The sequence below is a fragment of the Sander lucioperca genome, chromosome 2 (assembly GCF_008315115.2).
Source record: "Sander lucioperca isolate FBNREF2018 chromosome 2, SLUC_FBN_1.2, whole genome shotgun sequence".
Taxonomy (NCBI): Eukaryota; Metazoa; Chordata; class Actinopteri; order Perciformes; family Percidae; genus Sander; species Sander lucioperca.
In genome coordinates this window covers 19,146,332-19,170,681 of record NC_050174.1, presented here as the reverse complement: position 1 = coordinate 19,170,681, position 24,350 = coordinate 19,146,332, and the positions used below count along the sequence as shown (strand labels likewise).

General features: G+C 38.6%; 1 protein-coding gene across 4 annotated transcripts in view; it reads right to left on the bottom strand.

Moving 5' to 3' along the window:
* Window positions 1–7,322: 7,322 nt before the first annotated feature.
* The window catches only part of LOC116062824 (potassium voltage-gated channel subfamily C member 1-like), a 117,479-nt gene continuing 100,451 nt past the window's right edge, over window positions 7,323–24,350 (bottom strand). The window contains exons 5-6 of one of the 4 annotated variants that reach the window (XM_035994598.1): window positions 15,459–23,924; window positions 8,048–12,648 (exon numbers count right to left, since the gene is read on the bottom strand). In XM_035994598.1, the coding sequence (XP_035850491.1) occupies window positions 23,773–23,924 (152 nt within the window). In that variant the 3' untranslated portion in view covers window positions 8,048–12,648; window positions 15,459–23,772. Of the gene's footprint in view, window positions 12,649–15,458; window positions 23,925–24,350 lie in introns of all 4 variants that reach the window. The other 3 variants (XM_035994607.1, XM_035994602.1, XM_031317576.2) reach the window with 3 other exon arrangements.

Below are 24,350 nucleotides of genomic sequence, written 5' to 3'. Positions count from 1 at the left end.
TGATAGTAGGGTGGGAAAAGTTGAGGAAAATCTCTAATTGTGGACATTATCTCACCAATATTGGGATTGTGATGTACAAACACATTTCACCCAAATGTCAGCAATTGTTTTTTTTTTATTATTATTCCTTTAATAGAGGTTTTAATAGGATGTTTCTCAGCCAGTCAGGTGTTTAGGTTTGGATATGCCTCCAGAATGTTTTCCTCAGAGACAATATGTGCCTGTGCGTGTAGACTGAGAAGTGTGTTTATCTTTTAGCCACAAGAAATCAAACATTTCCTCTTTCTTTGTTTGCCTGCTGTTAGTGGAAATACTATGGAAATGTGTGTTGTATGTACAAATTGGCAATAGGTAAAACCTCTCTTGAAATTTCTGTTTTGTGAACAGGTGTTCAGCTGCTTAGTTACAGATAGTAAACAAGGATTCAAGATCATTTGGGTAGAGTTAAACATGAACTGTAACATTGTCAAAGGGTTATGTAAACTCTTCTGTTCACATTAATAGTTATCTATTACTCAGCTTTGGTAAAGGTGTGGAATGTGCCTCAATCAGATTGTTGTTAAAGACCAGTAAGGGGTCCAAACTGCAATGAGTATATTTGACTGTGTATGAAAATAATAACTGCTATACTATATAGTGTGATTCACTGTGTGGATTCACAGATATATGTAACCCAGACATTGTGTTATTGTGTCATTTGAAGTGTTATCTATTTTATATTTGAAGTGAATTGTTCTTTTTGGAGGACTTTTATTTTTTATAAAGAAAAGTTTGGAAAATAAATCTTCCTGAAATTAATTTAACTTCCGTCCTCAGCTGAACTGAGTTCACATAAATATAACATTTATGTGAACTCAGTTCAGCTGATTCAGGGTTTGTGGTAGCAGGTCCCTGGTAGCCTTCCTGTGTGTGTGTGTGTGTGTGTGTGTGTGTGTGTGTGTGTGTGTGAGAACATAAGAGATAAAATCCTCTTGCTGAAGTTAAAGAGAAAGCGTGAGAGGTCATAAATAATTGAGTGATAGTTGGGCTGTAGTTATGCTGCTATTGAACAGCGATAAAGTTGTAAAGGTTACAGGTTGGGATGAACTTAAAACAGGTCCCTCAACATCTAGCGTAAACTAAAGCCTCCACTCTGGCAGTGTTAAAGCCTTTTTACAGTCGCCGTTCCGGACCAAAATGACATAGATCTCGCTGGCACGCCAGGATTTAAAGTTTCTATTCTTTTCAGCGGCGCACAACAAAGCGACGAGTTCTCTCTTGTAAACTTACTGGGTTAAGATGAGTTCTTTTATGGTGAATGAAAGGCTTGACCCGACGAAGTAGGTCATCGAATCTTTGTGCAGACATTCTGAAGTATTCAAAGTGCTTCTCTTTGTCTATCATCCTCATTTGTTTCACAAGGATATTGAACTCACCATATTTATGTCTGGCGTTATTTAAAGGACCAACATTCCACCTTTTTTTTTTGCCTTATAAATTATTATAAATTGCGATAAAAGTTGCAATTTCTTTTGTATGTTTGTTGCAGTGAAGTTGCAGAAGACAGTGAAAGTTGCAAAAAATAGTTAATGTATATATATAGTATAATATGAAAATGGCTGGTGGATTTAAGACAAAAAAATAATAATTTATTGAATGAATCAAATATGAACATATCTGTCACTGTCAGTGGCTTGTTGATCTTTACATTGTTAGTTAATTTCCTATCCCGGCCTGGGACACACATTCATACGGTTTGATACTTATTGTACTTTAACTTATCATTGCACTTACAATAACGTAGCTGTCCTCAATTTAGGTCATCTCATCTGCGTTTTTTCCTGCATCCACCGTGTGTTTGTGTGTGGTGTGTCAGTCGCGGGGAGAACGGAGCAGCAGCCCCGCCCGCTGCAGACAGCCGACAGGATTGAAACAGCAGCCGCTGACTTTAGAGTGAAAAAACTAGTGGTGTCAACAATAATCGATTCGGCAATGCATCGCAATGCGGGGCATGCACGATTCAGCATCGATGTGGCAAAGTGCCATAATCGATTATGTCACTAAAACCTGCCACACTAAAATCAAGCACGTTGGCAATACAACTAACTTCACAAACCATGTTGATCGTTGGCATCCTGAGTTGGCTTCAACAACAACAAATCATCACTCATTCAAAGCACTGAAAGCAGAGATTTATGTTTTCTTTTTCAGGTTTGAAAATGCCATATCCAATACCCTGTACCATTCAATTTTATTTAATGGCATTTATGTCAAAGATACAGGAGAGTGAAAATACACACATAGCAGCCAATAAAATCTGTTGTTCAATATCTGACTGCTTGTACAGCGTAGATTCATGTTAAAATGTATACAGGTTGGCAGGACGGTCTGAAATCTTTTGCACGGTCTTTCGCTGTACGTTTTATTGGTAAATGTGAGATGTTCGAGTCACACACGTCTCGTCTTCATAACAGAAGGAAATGAATTTGACCCGTTCTCACTCCCGCTTGGTCAGTGGCTGCACGTGGGACTGCTGGGATTGTCGCGAGTAATGAAAATGTGATAGGGGGCCCCGCGTGTCAATCAATGTCTTCCAGTGATGCGGGCCCCTGATTGGTCCGGGCCCGTAAGCAACCGCGTACCCTGCTTACCGATGTTACACGTCTGAATCACTCAATTAAATGCCAATGTGGCAGGTAGATTGACAGTGTTACCCGCCAATTGCAAAATTCACCCGCATTTGGCGGGTGGTCGGGTGTTAATTTCAGGCCCTGGTTGCGACACTCTGTTCAGGAGAAGCCTGCAACTAGTGTCGCGACCACCACGCACGAGTATAAATAGTTACAGCGTTCCATGACGTCACACTGTCGCGCGACAGGTCAGGTATGGCGAGTATATGAATGCATCACTTTTTTGGTGACGTGTTGATTTAAAGTCAATATCAGTAAAATGAGAAATTGGATATTAGAATATGTTTAAGCTCAACAGTGTGTGAACCTGCACTAAACATGGCTCCTTCTGCTTACCCACGTGAGGTTGACCTGAGGGAAGCTTTAGTCCCAGTGGGGAGTTGAAGTGTCCACGATGGCCTAGATGATTTTCAGAGGCTTTTCCAGTGTATCACAATTTGCATTCAGTCAAAACAATGTGCAAAAATGTATCATAATAAGTCTACTGAAATGAAGACATGACAAAAAGGCTGTCTGTTTTCATTCGTGTGACTATTGGGTGAGGAGCGACCCCATGTGGTGAGGGTGAGGTTTACAAATGACTATTTTTTTGTGTCTATTTTTAGTTTACAAGCTTATGTATTTAGTAAATGTCCTTTACATTCATACAGTTTCAGAGAAAAACACTTCTCAAAACATTACAATTAAATACTTTCACAGTGACCAGCAACCAAAAACCAAATGACTTTAACCATCAACAACCATTCTTTTTTAACATACTGTACCTGAATGCACTTACTGTATACACGGGACAGTCAACACTTCTTGAATATTGGCTTTTGTTATCTGCTTCGCTTGCCTCTTGTTGAATTATTTGTGGGCACTTTTTTGCGAGCCTATGGTATAATAAACCTTAAAGAAGCCCCTGTGAGGGACAGTAAGTGGACAGTGTGCTCTATGATGAACTGTGGCAAATGGGCACCTCATACCTCAGGTATTACCTGGGTACTATTTAGATGTGAGATATATTAAAAATAATAATAGAGAATTATCTTTTTTCTTAAAAAAATTAGTAGGCTACTAAATCATTTCTGGTTTTGTTAGTTCTAATTATTCTAAAATTCTAAACACTAACTTAATTTCCAAACACAATATCAATATATGCAGATGCAAATAAAAAATGAATTAAAAAAAGTAAAGTATAGTATAATGTATCCTGATCCGGACTGACTTGACTTGCGTATAAATGGCTCTGTTCTGTTCAAGTGTCCCAGTAAAGGCTTGTAGTGCGCAACACCGTGTGCGGGCCTCCATAGATGGTGCGTGCGCTACGAGCACTACTATTAGATACTTAATGCTCAATGCATCGTTCGTTGCAGTATTCTCCGAAACACCAGAGGGCGTACAAACAAAATAATCTGTGAATGAGCAAGAAGTAGTAGTGAAGTAACTGTCGCAGTCGCGGTAGATGGCACAACAAGAGCCAGGTTCTGTCCATGGTTTCTGCCTGTTAAAATTAATTTTTTTCCTGTCATTGTTGAGTCTCTGGAAATTATAGAATGTAGTTATAGAACTACTCTATATGCTATGATTAGACACAATAAATAAAATTGAATTGATTCAATTAAAGTAAGCAAGCAGCTACAAAAAGGCACATGACACAAATAGAAAGTTTTGGCATAAGCTTTTAATGTTTTTATTAAGTTTTCTAGGTTTTCTCTTTAAACTGAATTGATTTGCTTTTTTTCCCAGTAGTTTGGTGTTTTTTTAATTATTATTCATCTGGTTTTTATTTATCCTATCAGTAAAGGAGAAGAGTTGCTCAGGTAAATCAGCATTCACAGTCAAACCTTCATACATTTAACAACAGAACTGTATTTTGTCTCTTTTTTACAAATGCTGTTGAATTATTACAGTTTCACCTTTTTTGTTCTTTACATGTTTCAAAAATAGAAAAGGTAAATAATAAACATTCCATTGAAATATATTTTATACAGTTCTTGATTCTTTTTTATTTTATTTTTCTCTCTCCAGTGTAGTGACAATAAAATTATATCCAGCATCAGTCTGTATAGCATAAACCCATTCATTAATGGAGGGAAGCCTCTCGCCTCTCTGTCACCCTTCTTTTTTTCTCTGCCTCTTTCCAGTGGACACATAGCAACTACTCATCCCTGTTGTGGGTCCATCAACTGACTAATCAATGAATCAGTCAACAGTGATATGGACCTCACAGTGTATACCTAAGGACGGCCCAAATAGCCTCATCTGGACTTAGAGCATTGTGTATTTTTCAGTTTATGAAAAACAGAAAAAAATGGGACCTAAGTCCCATTTTTTCTGTTTTTCTGTTTTCTGAGAAGGCACAGCAAAATGAGCACATGATAAGTATGAAAAACCTAAAATGAGTGAACAGATGAACCTGAACAGACAGGTAGAGAAAGTTTTCCGCATTCATGATTCAGTGAAAAGTTATAAAAGCAGTGTCAAAAGTAAAGAAAAAAGATTACCCAATCGGTGACACAGAAAAAAAAAAAATTGATTTCCCAAACCTTGACACCGGTGCTGAGAAGCTACTGAAAAACCATGATTGGACTCATGAAACTGAGCCTGTTTGCTTCAGAAAGTGATCACATCACAGTCTGCTACTGTGTGAAAAGTGAAAAATGCCCATGCCTGCATAAAAAGAAGCACAAAAATAAAAATAAAAAGCAAGGAGATTTTTTTGTTTGTGTCCTAAACTGTATTTTCTAACCTGACAGAGGAAAGATGAGGGGAAGACGAAAACCTTTGCTTTTTTTTTCCATGGAGGAGAGGCTTCCCTCCGGCTGTCCCTTCACATGGCCATTCACAATTCAGTTAAAGTCATCATTTTAAAGTTTCCCGCGCATGCATTTAGAATTCATCTCCAAAAAATAGGATAGAAAAACACAAGAACAAGGGATGCAAAAGGATGTTTCTTCCTCAAAATAACTGAAGGAGGAGGGGGGGAGGAAGAGAAGACAGAGAGAGAGAGGGGAGAGGTGAAGAGCGTGGGATGGAGAGGAGGAGAAGTGGCTGCAAGAAACAGACTGGAGTTTTAGAGCCCAACTTGCTACTAACTGAAAGAAAACCCGAGGTGCTTTTTTCTCAAAGGACAAACACCCACTGTGACATCACTGATGGGGATGTGGCCAGACGTACAACACTCCTGGAAGTTTTAACCCACAGAAGCTGTGCAAAAACCATTTCTGCCCCGTTTGATTCACCACCTCAATCAGGTTGCTCCTGGTTTCTTCAACTACTTGTATATAGGCCCTTAAAACTCCAATCAGCATTAAAGGAAGATGGGGGTGTGACAGTGGGCAGAGCTGCTTCTCTGCATCTTGTCCTGATATGTTTGGCTTCAATTGGGTTTCTAGTAAAGTTGCACTATTAGTCAGCTCAGCTGTCAGTCTGCTCACAGGGGTGTGGCTTAGCTCAGTTTGCACAACATGCTTCCTTTCTTACACAGAGTCATTTATATAGACAAACACACTCTTAGACACACTTGTACGCACACACAACCAAAATCCTAAAGACGCCTTTTACCATTATTGCTCTGTACCACTACACTGCAGTAGAATAATCAAGGTTTCTATTTGTCTTTCTAGAACTGCACAGCCATCACTCTTCTTCTTCTTCTTCTTCTTCTTCTTCTTCTTCTTCTTCTTCTTCTTCTTCTTCTTCTTCTTCTTCTATTGCCCTACAGGTTTCTATTATGATTTATTCAGGTTGGTTTCTGAAGCAACATGCCTTAGGAAATGTATGGAGGGAGAAGAGTGGATTGCATTGTGATGCAGGGGTGTATTCATATCCTATGAACCATTGGCGCATTTTTTTCCCATACTTTTGAGTATCAAACAAGACATTAGAGACAGCTAAGGGTTCTCAAACTGAGCAACAATCCCGCGGGCGCCAAAGGATTCAAGATTATTCAACCTTTCAATGTCAATAAACCATTGTTGCAATTTGTTGTGAAATAATGATCACTTGCAGCATCTAGACACACTGTGAGACAAAGACCCAGGGGAGTTTCTGGTTAGATGATCAGTGTTTCTGCGAGGTGTTAATTTAATTCAATTTAGTCTTCCAGAAATGAATCTTCATTACACCAAAATGTCTGAGAATGACTGCTGTTAACTGAGCCTACGTTGCAAACTGCTAGCGTGGAATTTGAACGATGTCAAACACTATTACATTGCATTTTGGGAATGGTAGGATGCTGCCTTTTTGGAGCTTGACCCATGCTAGGGACTACATCAATAAATTAGCAGACAAGTATTTAATGGTTCAGTACATTTGAGAACCTTCAATTGCATTTGTTTTTGTAAAACCCCTCACTTGCACAGCCTTTAGTAGCGATACACAAATGCATGGGCAATTCTGATCAGCAATATTGTCTATCAACGTTGATGGCTCAACCACATACTCAATTATTGCTAGAAAACCTTTACGTTTTATATCTACAGTAAGGGTTTAGGCTCATTGTATGGTGTTATTGTATGGTATTATAACCAGGTTAAAAGTCTTCTTTCTAAGTTATATATAATGGCAACATTTGCAACCCCTGCCTAAACCTCCCAAACCCCATCTGAGACACAAAACCAGTTGTTCTCCAACATCCCAATGACATGAAGCCTTTAGCCCAACTGGTGCGTGCATAGGCTATCTTTATGTTCATTACATGCTTGAATACAAAAGCATTTTATCGATCCATTGTTATAATCTTCATGATCATAATTCATCATAATTGCATGTGTTACAAATACAAAATATATGACATGTAAACCAAAAACTACAGTGTTAACAAATAAAAAAATGCTGAAAGCAATATAAACCAACTAAAGTAATGACGGAAAGAAGTTGCATTCACCTTGGTATAGCTACAGTACAGTACATTGTAGGCTATTATTATTATTGACATTTCTGATGCTGTACTTATATACCTTTAGGAAGACAAGTGATGTAAAATATCAGAACTGATTCCTTTCACAGTACCACATACAAAAAGAACATCCTGGAAGCAATGAGACCTAGTGCATTGTGGAAGGACATTTGGACACAGTTTAGACTAAAAGGACAGAAAAATCTACTTCCAGGCTTCAAGTAGCATTGTCGGTATCCATTGAAATGATCATCATGTTAATTTGAAACTATTATTTGAAACTTGAAGTTTTCCTGAAAAAACATACTGCAGCATCATAACATCTCAACAACAACATTCTATCTTTCAGATTCTTGATACAGTGTATTCCTGAGAAACGCCCTTTTTTTCTATTTGATTTTTGGCTCCCTGTTATTTGTTAAGACTCCCCCAGAATGATACAGCGAATTGTGTGTATGTCTGAAAATGTTACAATGATTTTTTTCTGCTATGACTGTGACGACATACAATAATTTTGAACAGAGTATGCAAACCTTTTCGGTCCCCACAATGCACAACATGGTGCAAACCAAACTTCATATTTAACCAGCCAGGGACCGTTCAAGTTATCAGGTTCAGTTAGCGTGGCTGCATACGCTGTAAAAGCTACAATGTATAATGCTTATTAATCCTCAAAATATGTTATCTAATTTTCACACACTGCATTTGACAATTAAATAACAAATACTGCATGGACTGCAGCTTGACTGTGAGTACCTAGTACTGTCCAAATCTGCATTTTATCAAGTGCGCAAAAGACTTTTTCTGCTGTGCTCAATAATAATGTGAAGATAATCAAAGCTAAAGAAAGGTTTTACTGCCCATATGAACCAAAATATATCTTAGTTGAACTAAATAAAGTAGCAGACCAGGCTACATCTTGCATACATGGCCAATTCAGATGAGTTTTAGGGGTCAAGAATTCATAGCTATACAAAGAATGTAGGTCTTAAGTTCTTTGTTATAGAAAATATTCTCCTAAATATTCTCCCTTCACCCCAGCAATGTGACAATGATTTAAAACACCATGGTACATATGACCACATTTTGAAGCGTCCAATCCACAAATACTAAGGGTCTTCGTTTAGCTTGATAGCCCTTAATGAAAATCTGATGCACTTCTCTGGCTGGTGAGTTTGGCAAAAGCAGTGACAGGAGTGTACAGATTTGTCTGCAAATAGCTGGACATTTATTGTAAAATTTTTGTTTTCTGTTACTTTAAAGATTTTTTAAATAGGGAACAAGCCATAAATGGGAATATTTTTGGTTTGATGTTTGTCATAGCCCTACTGTATGTCAGCCACAAAATGAAAAACCTACACACATGGATGGATTATGAAACAATGGGCTCAATTTTGTGTACTTTTTTGTGCATTGCTTCTCTTTGTAGTCATTTTGAGTCTCATTGTAGTCTTTTGTGTGTCTTTGTAGTAGTTTTGAGTCTCCTTGTAGTAGTTTTCAGTCTCTTTGTAGTCATTTTGCTTCTCTTTGAAGTCACTTTGAGTCTCTTTGAGGTCGTTTTGTTTTGAGTTGATTAACTTTCCATGAAGAAATTGTATCAGTCACTTTAAACAGAGGATCTCACCCAGGGCACCCCTATCCCTTCGGCCACAAAGCCTGTGCCTGGTAGGCCTGTTCAGTAATCCATCCATGCCTACAAAGTTTCAAATAATTTTGCCCAAGTGGTGGGCCCACATGGTCTCATAAACCAAATACCAATTAATACAGAGCAATTTAAATAAATAAAACAGCATAAAAAATTAACAATTATGCGTCACATGAGATGCATAATAAAGACATGACAAGACAAATGAAAAGTACCAGAACACAGCTTTTTTTTTTTTTTTAACACATCTGTCAAGAAGGCTACCTGCCACTTTTAAAGGCATTTCCATCTTTCTGCAAATTCCCCTGTTTATCTAGTCTAGTAGTCAAAACATCTTGCTTCTACTGTTTCTGGTGATAGGGGCACTGAAAACATAGAGCCAAGATGGCTGCCTCTCACCATAGGGGAACCACCACCATCAGGAGCTGCTCATAATCCATTAATGGTGGTCTGATAAATGAGCTGTACATGGTACATGTGTGCCTCTTCTGCTCTTATGTTGTCTCAAAGCACCATGAAAAAGCTACACTTTCTCTTTTTTTGTTGTGTTTTGTTGGTGTTTTGAAGTGGGATGTTTCCACTGAACCACATATTGTCTTTCCTTTGGTCAGGTCCATGGCTACCATTGAGACCACAGAGGTCATGTTGTTTGTATTTGACATGAAATGATGAAATTAGTTTACAGTCTATGATTACACGTTTTTTTATGAGGCTGATTCTGATATTTTTTGTCTAAATTAGATTTTTTTTAGGCCGTAATTTCAACAAGGTTCTTGCACACCAATAAAGTCTTAGTGGCAAGTGTGCAGGATCAAAACCAAAGAAAATCCCGTACACTGTCCAACTCACTTTATGAACACAACGTATCGTCTTCAGACCTTCATCAGGCAAAATACATGCAGATAAACAGTTTGTCTGAATATATTGCGTGGGGTTATTTGTTTTTGTTTTCGATTGTTTTCAGACAAAAAAGACATTTTTTTACCCAACATCAGACAATAATATTTTGCTGTAACATTTAATTTAATTTGAATTACAAAAAGTTAAATGATAGGCTACATAAAATGTGGGATTTGTCTCTTTTTTAGAGTTGAAAAATCTCACAGAATTTTGGTGGCCTACAAATGTTTTAGGTGGGTATGGTTGAGTTGAGGGGATTTGGACTTTGGTATTTCTGAAATCCTGGCTACGGCCCTGTGTTTGTTGATACTCCAGTGGTACATATTGTATAAATTCATAATTTCAACCCTAACCCCATAAAACATTAATTAATTCTAACCCCTAACCCTAAATGATAACACAGAAGGGACTCCAAAAGCAAACTATAAAAAAGCAATTGCTCTTGGGGAAAACAAAACCATATATTCTCCTCAGAAATAAATCTAAGATAGTGGAATAACTTGCCTGGATGATGAGGCAGTCACCTTGTACCTATTCAGCGCTGCCTGGATCATTGTGTGGGTAACCAACTTCACCTGTACCTTTCCTGACTTATCCTTGATTCCAGACTGCAAAGTGTGGTGTTGCCTTGGAGATCAAGGTCAAGAAAAAGTTCCAAAGAATGGGACAACAGACAGTTTCAATTCAAATACACTAAATCAATGACATCTCTGAGTGGAGGAAGAAGAAGCAGAGTAGCAGCCAGGTGAGAAGTTGAAGTAGTAGTAGACAAACTTGTAGCAGCAGAATAAATAGTTGCAGAAGTTGGGATCTTCTTGGATTTTAGTGGGTTGGGGGGGTTGGGGGTCTCCTAAGATTTCTTAGAGAAAACAAAACGGTAGATGTAGCAACCCTTTTTTTCTTAATTATTTGTGTTTTATCATTAAAAATAAAATTGAGGAAATCTTTTTTGAAACACAATCCTACATTTTTTAATTGGTTGCATATAACATAATCTTGGTTAAATTTTCATGTTTAAATTCTCAATTTCTAGCCCTGTTATTCATGGGGGAGATCAGAATGGCTTGCAGAAGTCATGCAGAATATTCATGCTGGTAAAAATGCATTTCTTATTTGCAATCGTTGCCATTTTTTTGTCCTAAAATAGTTTCTCAAAGATGTTCTCCCGCTCCTGCTGAATACCTGCTTTCTGTAAAATGCCTCTATCTTCTTGACCCACAGCCCCAGAAATATAGAGTGTATGGTCTGCAGAATCTCCTTCCACCCTCCCTCTTTACCTCAGAGGGGGAGGGAGATCCTCCTCCTCAATTATGCCTTCTGAGAGAGCAGTTCACTGCAGGAGATGCTGTTCTGCAGCCAGTTTGGGGGGTTAAAAGTAGCTTGGATGATGATGACTTTGCATTGACATTGCTGCGTGGAAAAAAGAAATTTTTTAGTCTCTCTCATAGACTCTTTCCATTCTCTCTCCCCCCTTTTTTTAATCCATCCATTGTGTCTTTGACTGTCTTTCATCGGGTGTTAATTGGTTTCATTCATGCCATGCAGTTTTGTTAAAAAGATGGAGCAGCAGCGATGCTGAGATGCAGGGAGGGGGGCGTCGAAATACCGTAAACACTTGAGAGGGAAAGAGAGAGTGAGAAAGAGAGAAAGCTTCCTTTTCAGTGACACCTCCTTTTCTTTAGCAGATGTTACAGCTAGTTTCTTGTCTGTGAGGGCTTCTGTTCACCCCAACTGGTACGTCGATCCATGTGTCTTTGGGTTAATTCCATCACAAGGTGGTTGAAAACTGTCTCTTTGACATTTGCTGAGATCTCAGTCCCAAGATGTGAACTGGCTCCTGGAAGATTGATCAGGATCATGTCAATATAGATGTGATATGGCTGATGTTTTCTGATATGTATGAGTAGATTTCAGCCTGCCGTTAGAGGTCCTGTAGCTCAGCAGAGATCAGCAGAGATCAGCAGGGCAGCCCAGCCTGGGCAGCCCAGCGCCAACGCTGAATCTGCCAGAGCCGTTAGACATCGCAATGCACCACCCCTCACATTGCATAGTGCTTTGAGTGCCAAAATAATGGTACATCCACTGGAAATCAACAGTTGTGAATGCAGCTTCTTGAAATAAAAAGAGTAATGCAACAACACAACTAAAACAGAGGGCATTGTTACATGGTTTCTAATCCAAGTCTGACAGTAGGCCTTTTGGCCGCTACGCTGGGAGCATCCATGCTGTGGTTTGCTCTGAAAATCAGTTCAAAAGAGGTGGAAATGTTTTCTCTCCCATCTTAAAATAGCTTATATGTGATCTCAACCATTTTCTTCATTGGGATTGTGAGCGAGTTTGCATATGAATGTGCCACACGGATGATAACGTTTTTCTGTCAGAGCCTCAGAAACGGTGATGATTTCTGCCACTGATCTTCTTTTTTTCTCTTTCTCTCTATCTCCTTCCGTTTTCTACAGTGAATCCCATTGGGGGAGATGGAGGAGCAGCGGTTTCAAAGTTTATTGTTTTCCTCTTCTTGTAGAGAGAGTGGGTTTAGAAACTCAGCACTGAAAGGGAAAAAGAAAAGAGAATTTAGTGAGGATTTGAAGTGAATAAGTAATGACTCCTGACCCTCAGACACCAGACCATGGCATAGTGTTTGACGAAGGCTTGTCAGAAAATTAAATAATTCATTTTTTTTCGTGTGAATGTACAACCCATAAAAAGTTCATCAAGACATCATAATTCAATTGAACATAATATGTAATAGGTGATAAAAGCTTTACATATTTCAAATGAAGCATTTAGTAATCATTTGATTTTGACTATATTCCAGTTATTTTGTTTCAGATGTTAAGTGAATTTAGTAACATCCAGGTCTGGTGCAGATCAAGGTCGAAGCCCAATTTGCACATACTGTAAATCAGTGGAATGATGCTGATGGGTAAAGTAATATTTTCTTTGATTTCATAAGAATGGCATCTGCTCAGATACAAAGTCCTGGAGCCGGTTGCACCAGCTATTCATAAATTCAAACTTAGCCTAGTTCTATTTTTTTTAACTATAGTTTTACACGCCACTAAATTAAAACTAGTTGCTCCTCATAAACTATTTTTTACACCGAGATTGGTTGTTACTGAACATATACATTTACTAACTGTTGGGTGTTACTGTTGTGTAGCTAACTGAACCAACTCACAAAGCTAATGTGAGCCTGCCTCTCGTTTAGAGAAAATAGTTAATTTGGAGTATGGTCCACATATTTTTGATTTTAAGATTTTCAATTACATTTCACAAAAATAACACCACATATCTCAAATTACAAAATGTTATGATAAAAACATTTGACTAAAGGAGTGAATAGTGTTAGGTTAGCATAATCAGATATTTCCCATTCTGTACAAATACTACTAACTCTGAAACACAGATTTCTCGATGTATACTGACATAAATCAAATAAATACCTACATTTACAAAAGATACATCTTTTGCGCCCAAGTTATGCTAGATTGAGATGCTACAGTGACTTCCTGTTTACAAAGTAGATTGCTCTTGATTGGACAGCAGATGTTTCCAAGCAACAGATTAACACATTACTAAAGTTTTTACTAGCGAAGACATTTCTTAAGCTTTAATGGTGAAACCTAATTCAGTAAATCACTAGTTTTAAGTTAGTTAATAACAACTTAGGAAGGACTTTATGTTAAAACTTAGTGAACAATTTTGTAATTGCTGGTGATACCTAACAGATATATCGGTGTTGGCTCATGGGATGGTTCTATCAGACATTCACATTTTACAACCCATGGGACCAATTTTACATATGACTATAAAAAGCCACATCAGGAGATTTAAGGAGAGAAAATTAGCAAAACTGACAATTATTTTACCCATCACAGAAAAATAAAATTATTCTGTTTGATTTGATATCTTACTGAGGTCCAGTGTGGAACCACATTAGATATAGGCCTGTTTCCCAAAAGCATCAAGAACCATATCTGTATCTAGTTGGGGCACCTTGTCACATGTTTCAGATGTCTATGAGTTGTTCCATCAAAACGAGATTTCCCCTTTGAACTGTTCAGATGGTTTATTTGAATAATTGTTCAAGGCTCAAACAGCAATACTAGACTAAACTGCCTATCTAGCTCCACCTTGACCAGCTACCACAGTAGAATAACACTTACATGTCGATGCCTTAGCCAGAGCTTAGACCAATCTACTAATGTAATATATAATAATATGTCAATTTTGTATTGATACTTTTAGCAAATGAACTGAGTACTTCTTTCATCACTGACAGGTGATGATGACTGAGCCATCTTAAGTGCTCCGACAGCATTATTTTGTCATTTAACTTACTGTCTATATGGAAGATTACTTTAACATCAACAGATTTAATCCCAAAGATGCTGTTGGGAAAGAGGCCATTTATAGTGTTAGCCATTGTAGAAACCCTTCTTTCTTTATTACTGCATCACAACTTTCCAAATAAATCATCCCAGGTTTAAGCAAGGATGTATAAATTGAAAGACTTCTACAATGGCAGACTAAGTGTTCCTCACCTACATGTTAGTTTCCAGTGGTTCTCAGTGTGAAATAGTTGTTTGTACTAATGGAAACTGCAGAAATACAACACCAAGGCAAGGAAATTATAGGCCAAACACACCACTGAAGCAAAGAAAAGACACCACTACAAAGCTTGCCCAGCCCAGCCAACATGCAAGTACACCAAGAACACAGAGCTTGAACGTGACGCTAACGCTAACGTTTCTCTGTGTCTCTATAACTCACACACACAGATACAATCTGCAGAAGTCCTCGGGGGGCTGCTCAGTCCTCTGATATAACAAATCTTTGGAAGCTAATTGCTAATTGCTGAGACATCAAGGTCATTAACATAGTGACGTCAAAATTCAAACCAGAGGACTGCAGCCAACCAGGACTGAGCTGAAATCCAGACCTAGAGTGGAACATCTCAGTTGGTGTGTCCTGCACATGTACAGACCAGACCTTGGCCAAATAAGGGGTTTTAGCTTTTTGTTTCATCCCATTTTAACCATCAGACCGTCAGAGTTTGCTGCATCCGGCCTGCTCATTTCTAATTCATTTCACTTTGGTGCAGTTTGTGTTTGCCCAAATTACAAACTACAATTATTCTGCACATGTGGGATAAAATAAGCCAAAGCTGGTGTTTGTGAAGGCTGTTTGACCCAGGTGTGGTACACACAAAGGCTATATAAAAGGAAATAGAGCACACAACACGAGAACACACAGAACATAAAACAAAATGTCACACCAACATAGAACCACACACAGGTGAGGACACAAAGAGCAAAACTGTGCACAGGAACAACAGTGAGGTACACATTCTTACATGGAGAAGTGATTTTGCTTCTTTCATCCTCCTCCTCCTCCTCCTCCACCACACTTTTGTCTTCCCCAAACTTTTCCTCCTCCATCTCCTCCCTCTGATGCTGCTTGGCTGACAATCCACTCACGACAAATCATTTCATAGCACATTTTCCCCTCCTCCCCATTTACAATATATCACTGCAGCATTTTTCATTCATTTAAATGTCCGTTCCTGTCTTCCTCCTTGGTGAAATCCAGTGTTTGGCCTTTTTTTTGTAGGTGCAAAGGTACGCCAATTTTACTCAATTCCTTTTTGGTTTTTGCTGTGAGAGACTTCAGGGTGGGGGGTTGGATGGTGCATTGGGGTAAAGTCTCACAGAAAGAGGGACACAGTTATTGAAAGAGGGTGGAAAGACAAGGAAACGACACAAGGAGAAGACAGGAAGCACAGTTGGACAAGGAAAGCAAAACAAAAAAATAGCATTTTTGAAGGAGTGGGGCAAGAGCCACCAAACCGAGCACATGGCATTCACAGGGACAGAAAAGAGAGGAGCACTCTACTGTTTTTGTTATGTCTCCATTTTTCATACATACAGTACATCTTTGAGGAAACATGGGCGAACAGAAACACGGGGGGCATAGAGGAACAGATTGAGAAAGAGATACCTGAGTTGTGAATGGGAAGAAGAGAAACGTTGGCAACAAAGGGCAGAAGCTTAAGAAATTTAAATCAAAAACATGTTTGAATTTTGAAGGGTGCCTCTGCAGTGTGGTTTCCAACTGGATATTCAATGCAACTTCTTCAAAGATCTTTTGGGGTAAAAAAATAAAAGAATAAAATACCAATTTGTTTGGTATTACAATAAATCACTGGAAAAGAACATTGATCCTGCAAAACCCAAAACCTTGGGTTACGTCCAATACCAACAGTTTTTCTTTCTCTCAGCATATTCCCTGCATAACACTGTCTGCCATCTCTCTTGCGGGTGTGTGCAATGTCCGCAACAATAAAGTCATTAAAATGTTTTCAATGATCTCGCCTTTTTGACCGTTCTGTCCAATCAATCTGCCTTTGATTGCATAACTAACTAACAATGGTCTACACTTAATGACTTGTTTCAACAAAGGAAGTAATGATACCATTCCCTGGGGCATTTTTAGCTGATTTTGCAGCTGAAAATGAATTGGCCAAAATATAACACAAGACATTACGTTTGAAAAAGTGGGGGTCACATTATATTCGAGGACTAGACATTCATACACACATATTCATAACATCAGATTTATTTTTTGAATAGAGAGAGTATTGCAGGTTCCCAGAGAGTGTTGCATAATGGGTTGTTTGTAGCCTTAATGTTGCTAGGCTGGCAAGGTTCTTCAAGTCCATTTATAGTATGGTTTTTAGAGTTACAGAAAAAAAGCAGCTAAGACTTACCGCTGTCACTGGTTGTCATGATGATGCGACTGATAGAAAAGCCACATGAGTTATATTCTGCTTTGATGGAAATATTTCAGGTTTATAACGGAAAAGGATAAGGATTCTTGAATTTAATCAAACTAACACAGAGAAACGGGATATGCTCAAAAGGGGCCGGCAGCTCAGTTTTCCCCGAGGCCCCCCTGGCCGGCAAATTTGGCCCTGATACTCATCCTTTGTGGGAGCTTGTATTGAATCATTGCATTCTCACATTGCAGAGGTATCCTTTTGAACTCACTGCAGTTTAAATGCAAGTGTAGAGAATAGAAGTGGACAGAAGGAAAAGAAACATGACATGGGCTGGATGAATCACAGACAGATAATGAAGAAGCAGATGAATATAGATGGATAGGGAAATTTTGGTGAGGAGGTATCTTGGGAGGAGAATGGTCTCTTCTCTCTCTTGAAGAAGAGGAGTTGAGACAATGATGGAAGAAGCTGGATTTGTTTTTTCATGTCTTAGCATTAGTTCACAGTTACTGCTTCTTTTTGCATATATCTGATAAGCGCAGGGCTTTCAGAACAGTTCTCTGTGAAAAGAGAAGCAAAAAAAGAAGAAAATCATAAGCTTCGATTGTTAATATGTTTCTCTTATCATAAGTCTTTCAAGTTCGATAAGAAAGCAGCTATACAAGACCTACTAGAAATATAACCCCTCCCTGTCCTGCAAAAATAAACTTTCCCACCCCCACCCAGCTCCATTACAGTACCTAACTTGGTCTCTTCTGACCAATAGCATCATAGCATTTTGGCATGCATAATGTCAGCCCATCCCACCTCTTTCGCATTCAAAGAGGTGAACATTTTTTGTCCTGCATGCTTTGTTAGTGCATATGTATGCATCTTAACACACACATCCATACACACTCTTACATGTCTAAATGGTATATACACATTCATTAAGCTTGAGACTAAAAGCTTATCAAACCTCCTCACATTATTAGTCATATCAGTATCCTTATTGCTTGCAATGGAAACCCATGCAGATTCAAATACAACGCAACCTTTACATATGTACATTATCATGACAAAAGCGACCAATCAGCAGTGGCCTCAGTGAAAGTTACAGACACACTCACAACAAGTGGACATTGGGAAGGGAGAGGAAGATGAGGAGAGGATGAAATGTTGAGAACTATAGACAGGTTCAGTAGAGAGATTGGAGAGTGTGTGTGTGTGTGTGTGTGTGTGTGTGTGTGTGTGTGTGTGTGTGTGTGCCTGGTCTGCATGTCTAATAGGATTGGGGTTTAAAATGATTTGCCAACTGGGAATTTAATCCTGAACTTCCAGTGGATTCAAACTAGGCTAAACAGGAAACAAGAACCCTGCATGACCCAGAATCAGGGTCACATAAGGTTAAAGAGTAGCTTGACATTTCGGGAAAATACGCTAATTCACTTTTTTATCGAGAGTAAGATGAGGAATCAATATAAATCTCATGCCTGTGCAGTACAGAGCTAGAACCAGGGGGCAATTACGTTAGCTTGGCGTAAAGACTGGAGGCAGAGGGAACAGCTAGCCTGGATCTAAAATGTCCAAAAATTTGAAAATGAACACCTGTAAAGCCTACTAATTAACACAATGATGATGAAAAATCTCTTGTTTAATCTGTACACAAAAAGTTGTAAATTGTAAAAATGTGGGTTTTACAGGAGTTGTGATGGAAGTAGCTTCCTTGTCTTCACTGTGAGCTTCCTCATTTTTAGTTTTTGTTCTGTCCATGTTTAACAAATGAGATGAGCGTGTATTTTTTGCATTGGACAGAGCCAGGTTAGCTATTCCCCCCTTCTTCCAGTCTTAAATCTAAGTTAGGTTAAATGCTTTGCTACTATAGCTCCAAATGTAGCTCAAAAGAAAGTATTTTTCCCACAATGCCGAGCTAATTTTTTAAATAAACAATCATATGCTCCTCAGACAAAGTCTCCTCATTTGGTGCTCTCACCTTCTAAGCACTACCAGCTTGAATGTAAAACAGTAACAGGAAGGAGATACCTCAGAGCACAGAAACATTCCTTAGGTATCCTTATAGGACAAACAGTACTTTATAAACTTCCTCTGCACCTTTAAATGTTTCTTTTTTTAAGGATAGTCTTGCCTAAACAGAGTCTATGTTAACTGGGTGGTAAGTGATCTTGGGAATCTAATGCAAATCAAAAGGAATGATTTCCTGCCGGCTGAAAGCTCTCTGTTACTTTGTGGTGGAAGAGAGGGAAGGTGAAAGCGAGAGATGAGGACTAGAGATTTAAACAGATACTGTATAAAACTTAGCCAACAGACACATAATTACTGTCTAAAACAATTAATAAGTATGGCATTGTCATGAAATCAATGAAATGTCTGCAACATCAAAAAATTCCAGTAAAAAAAAGGAAAAAACTTTTATATTTTGGAAGAAAAAAAAACTTACTTACTTAAATTACTAAAAAAAAAAAGTCACAGTAACACACAGATTGCTAATATAAAATAACAAAACTAAAGTGAAAAAATGATGTCTTACTTTCAATCTTGCAGAAGCAAAAAGAAAGGAAAATGTATTTTCCAGGTTCATATTTGTGCATCTTAGTTCAGAGGTAGATGCAGAAACACACATGCACACACAAACATCCACATGCACACTCATGTGTGCAGCAGTTACAACATAACTAAACAGAAACACACAGATCCAACCACCGCTGTTTCATGTATCTACATTGCATATTTCTATGTTAGTATGCTGTGTCTGTTGTCATTTCAGTTCAGTTCTCTCTCTTCTTCCCTTGTGGCATTTGTCGTCCGCTCTTCTTCTACCACGGGCTGTCGCTCCAGTAGCCGTTCACAGTGCCACCTACTGAGCAGCCGCAGCCGATACAAAGAGGAGGTGGACGGACAGAAGGGAAGGGGGGGATTGGTTGGGGTTGGGGGGTTCAGGAGGGGCAAAACAGGGAAAGAAAGAGAAGCCAAAAACTAAAAATATTGCCATTGGCTGCTGAGTCACACTGGAGTCAGTGCAAGTAGTAACGCTGTTGGCGGTGGTGGTGGTGGTGGTGGCGGGATGAACTCAGACTTGAGGAAAACCACGCTTCTCACACTCAGGCTGAGCTGCAATCATCTCCACATAAAGACAAAGCCAATTCCCCCGCCATCTAAAGGAATAGTTCAACAATTCTGTAAATATGCTAATTTGCTTTCTTTGCGAGAATGTCATGAGAAGATGAAAGTCAATCTTCTGTCTGTGTGTTAAGAATGGAGCTGAAGTCAGGATGTGGTTAGCCTAGCTTAGCATAAAGACTGGAAGCAAGGGGAAACAGCTAGCCTATACACAAATAGAAATGCAGAAATGGACTCTCTGCGGTTTTAAAGTGAGTTATGTGTCGGAGCTATGTCTTGATAAACAACTGTTTATACATCCAGGTTGCCAAATGATAAGGTTGGTGAGCTCTGTGATATGATGGAAGTAAACCTGGCAACCTCAATGTGACAAGACCATGGAAAGTGGAACAGTCACTGCACCCAGCTGTTGTTCTTCAGAACTTTCACCATGTTAACACCACCGAAAACCACTAATTGTCCTTTGGCTTTACATTTCTGTTTGCTGTTTAAAAAGACAACATACCCCGTGTTAATTAGTCAGATTTACTTATTTATTTTGGACAGAGCGGCTGGCTAGGTGTTTCGCTTGGCTTCCAGTCTTTATGCTAAGCTAGGCTAACCGCATACTGACTCCAGCTAAGTACTTAACCCACAGACATTAGAGTGATATCAAACTTGTCATCTTACTCTTGAAATGAAAGCAAATAGGCTAAACTGTCTTGGTACAGTTCCTTTAAACAATATTGACACACACAAAGCACAAAAAAGAAATGAGAAGTGATCATCCCTTTCTTCGGATTTTGCAGCTCAGCCTTTTGCTGAGAGCCCAGGTGAGAGGACATGGAGAGCAGGTGAGGAGTGATGGTGTTGTAAATATCAGACCCTACTGCTCCAGTTTCCACGACATATACGGTGGAGGTCTTTGTGAGGCTAAAGCTCAAAGTTTATCTATGTTCACCTACAGTTTTTTTTTATATAGATGATTTTGTCTATTTATTTTACGAAATATGTTTCATGCCCCAGCTCTGCAGAATCGAGTGACGACTCAGCTAATACCAACGCTGATCCCCTAGCATCCCATAATCCCCATTTGACAGTGATTCCCAACCTTTTCAGCTTGTGACCCTTTGAAACAAAGATACTAAATTCCCAAATCAGGCCCATACAGTAGCTAAGACAGAGGACACTGTGGTTGTGTCCTCTATGTTTATTCTGGCAATTACGATTCTTGGCAAAAGGGTTACATTTACATTATGCAGATAAACACTTGGTGGATAAATATACTGATTATATAGGCTGATTCCATTCCATTTTGTGGAATAAATATATTGAATTGTTACTACTTTTAGGTCAATACGTTTAATAACCAAAGTATTTTGCATTTCCTAGTTTATTTATAGCAGATTGGAGTGGCCTGTGAAATGTGTTCATCTCACGCTGGAAAATAACATTTACAGACTTTACAATTGAATGAATAATTTAATTAAAAAAATAAAAATATTCAATATAGTTCATTTTTGGCCAAAATCCCTTGGTGGAAGTGGGAGTGTTCAACTAATACCTTCAATACATACCTCAGTATTTCTAAAATCCTGGCCAAATAACAGCCAGGCATGTGTGGCACAACTAAATGAAGGCCTGCCCCTAAGTTGGGTAAAAGACTAAAAGTGTGTTTCCATCCACCTGTTTTTGAAGAAAAAAAAGAAGAAATATCACAAAAAAGTGTTTATTCTTGGCTGGAAGGAAAAGTCGGTGTATAGATGAAAATTGAAATGTGGCGAAGTGCAATGGAAACAGACTTAGCGAATAAATCATGATGTACATGAAGCATATGTGTTATATCTGTCACTCAAGCTTCCACTGAAGAGATGAAAACATCAGATCTGTGTGGAGCCATGAGGAGACTGTAACCTTCCTAACATTAAAACATAAATCAAAATACATTAAAACAGGAAACAAACCCAACTGGAGAATTAGCGTCACAAACTCTTTATCTTGATGAACCAACTACGATTATTCGTATACAGTAGTGGATGGAAACGCACATTAATTCACATTTTATTTTGCCAATTTTCAGGAAAAATCCATGCTACATTTGGATGGAAACCTGACTTGAGTGGGGTAGTAACTGCATGTACAATGGTGGCTTGCATGGTTAATTCAGCATAATACAATTCCACTAAGGAAACATTAAATGTACATTATCCTGAAATGTGTATTATCATATGGAGCTTCCTCCGTATAAATATGAACTTTGACTTAGACTTTGCATCAGCAGCAGCTAATTAAAATAGGAACTGATCAAAAACCTCTAAAGCTTCTTACTAAAATATGATCAAAATACTTGAAACAGGGGTAATAAAGGCATGCCTTTAAAAGTAGCCTTATTCACATAGTAGTCTATGTGTAAATAAAGTTTACTATCTGAGAATTTACAGTATGTCCCCTCTCTCCCAAAGAGGGACTGTTGCTTCTCAGATTAATTTATCTGAATACTTTGTCAGGGGCCTGGAGAGGAACAGTTATCCAGTAATTCACAAGGAGAAAAAAAAAAGTTTTTTTTTTATGAAACTTAATTCCATTTCTTTTTAAACATATCTCAACTGCTGGGTTTTTTTGCAACTCAGGAGTTCCAGGTTGGGAAACACTGTCCTATGACCTGCATGCCACCCTGACATTTACACCTGTTTCCCTTCTGCCACGATATACACAAATCATTTTTACTGTAAGTCCTGCAGGACATCCTGTGCTGGTTGTTAGCAGAGTGTTTAGGGTCTGAGTCTGAGGCCTGAGCAGGAAGCAGGGGTAAAAAGAGGAGGGGATGCTACTGCTTTCATAAGTTGGTTTTGCAGGTGATGTAGAATCTATTGGAAGTCATTCTCTCCTCTCTCCCCGTTCTCAAGGGATACACTGAGAACAAACTAAGTGTATAACAGAGGTTGTTGTGGTTGTCTCAATGTAACAAAAATAATTGAACATCTACAGCCCACATGGCATTTTTTTAAAGGTGTCGAGGTGCAACAGTTTGGGGTACTTCCTTTTCAGAGATATGATTTTGACTTTAAGTATACAAAAAACTATTTTTTTCAATCTACTCGAAGGTTGCCGTATGTTCTTATTCTGGAGATTCTTATGGGTAAAACATGCATACTACAGTAATATGTTAGTGTTTATGTGTGTGTGTGTGTGTGTGTGTGTGTGTGTGTGTGTGCATGTGTGCGCGCGCGCATGTGTGTGTGTGTGTGTGTGTGTGTGTGTGTGTGAATGTGTGCATTCTGAGGATTAATATCAGAAAAGTCTCTTATTCATAGCTACTCTTAAATCTTAAAGCATTGAAGTGCAAGTGCAGTGTCAAGATACAGGCAAGATGTAGCACAGGGAACACTAGAGGTAAACTAACTCAACTATCATGTCAGTCTAAACTAACCTAGACTCTATCCCTGTTAGTAAGGCATGTGTGTTAGTGTGTGTTTGTGTATTTTAAAATACATTTGCTTAAGCGTCTATGTCAGCTTGATCAGTAAGATTTAGCTATTTTGTGGGTTTAAAATAGGAACCTCTAGTGTCTAGAAGAGCTCTAATTCCTTCTTGCTCTTCCAATCTAGAGGAAAACATGTGAGTAATGGTAATGAAAGAGCAGCTGGGATGAATCAAATGTCCACGAGACACTCCTTCCATGTTGATGATTTTTGTTTCTTTGCATGTTCCCCAGAAGAAGAAAAAAACATTTTATATTTTATTGTTGCTGTTGTTTGTGACATTTCGTTGTTTGTGTTTCCTGTCAGCTATGCTACAAGATGGAGGGAATGGGGGAGTGACATCGCCTGAGGCCAGGCGGCTCGAAGGGTTCAAAGGTGGAGTTGGTAATGGGGGTGAGGCGCAGCGGGGCGCCCGTCATCCCAGAGATATTATTGAGGCTGCGTGACTTCTCATAACCCGTGGCTACATGAAGATGACAAGCACAGGTAAAAGGGCAAAGGTTAGAGTGGAGTTATGAAGTATATTAGCAAAAACAGTCAGCATGAATGTTTTCATGATATGGTAAAAAGTTGTAATGTAAGGAATGTGTGGTATTGCATGGAAATGCATTTTTAATACAGAAAATAAAATTATAATATGTTCATTTATGTTATGTTATGACAGCATTGCACATCAGAATTGTAAATATAAACCATTTGTTACAGTTACAAGCATTTGTAAATGAAACAAAGTTGAAAAAAAGAGACAACTCAAAACAAAACCAGCCCAAACCAAACCAAGTAAAATATTTTAGACCAAAGGAGGAAGTAAGAAAAAGACAGACAGATGGACGGAAAGACAAACAGATGGACAGACAGACAGAGACAGGACAAAACAGGAATATTGGTT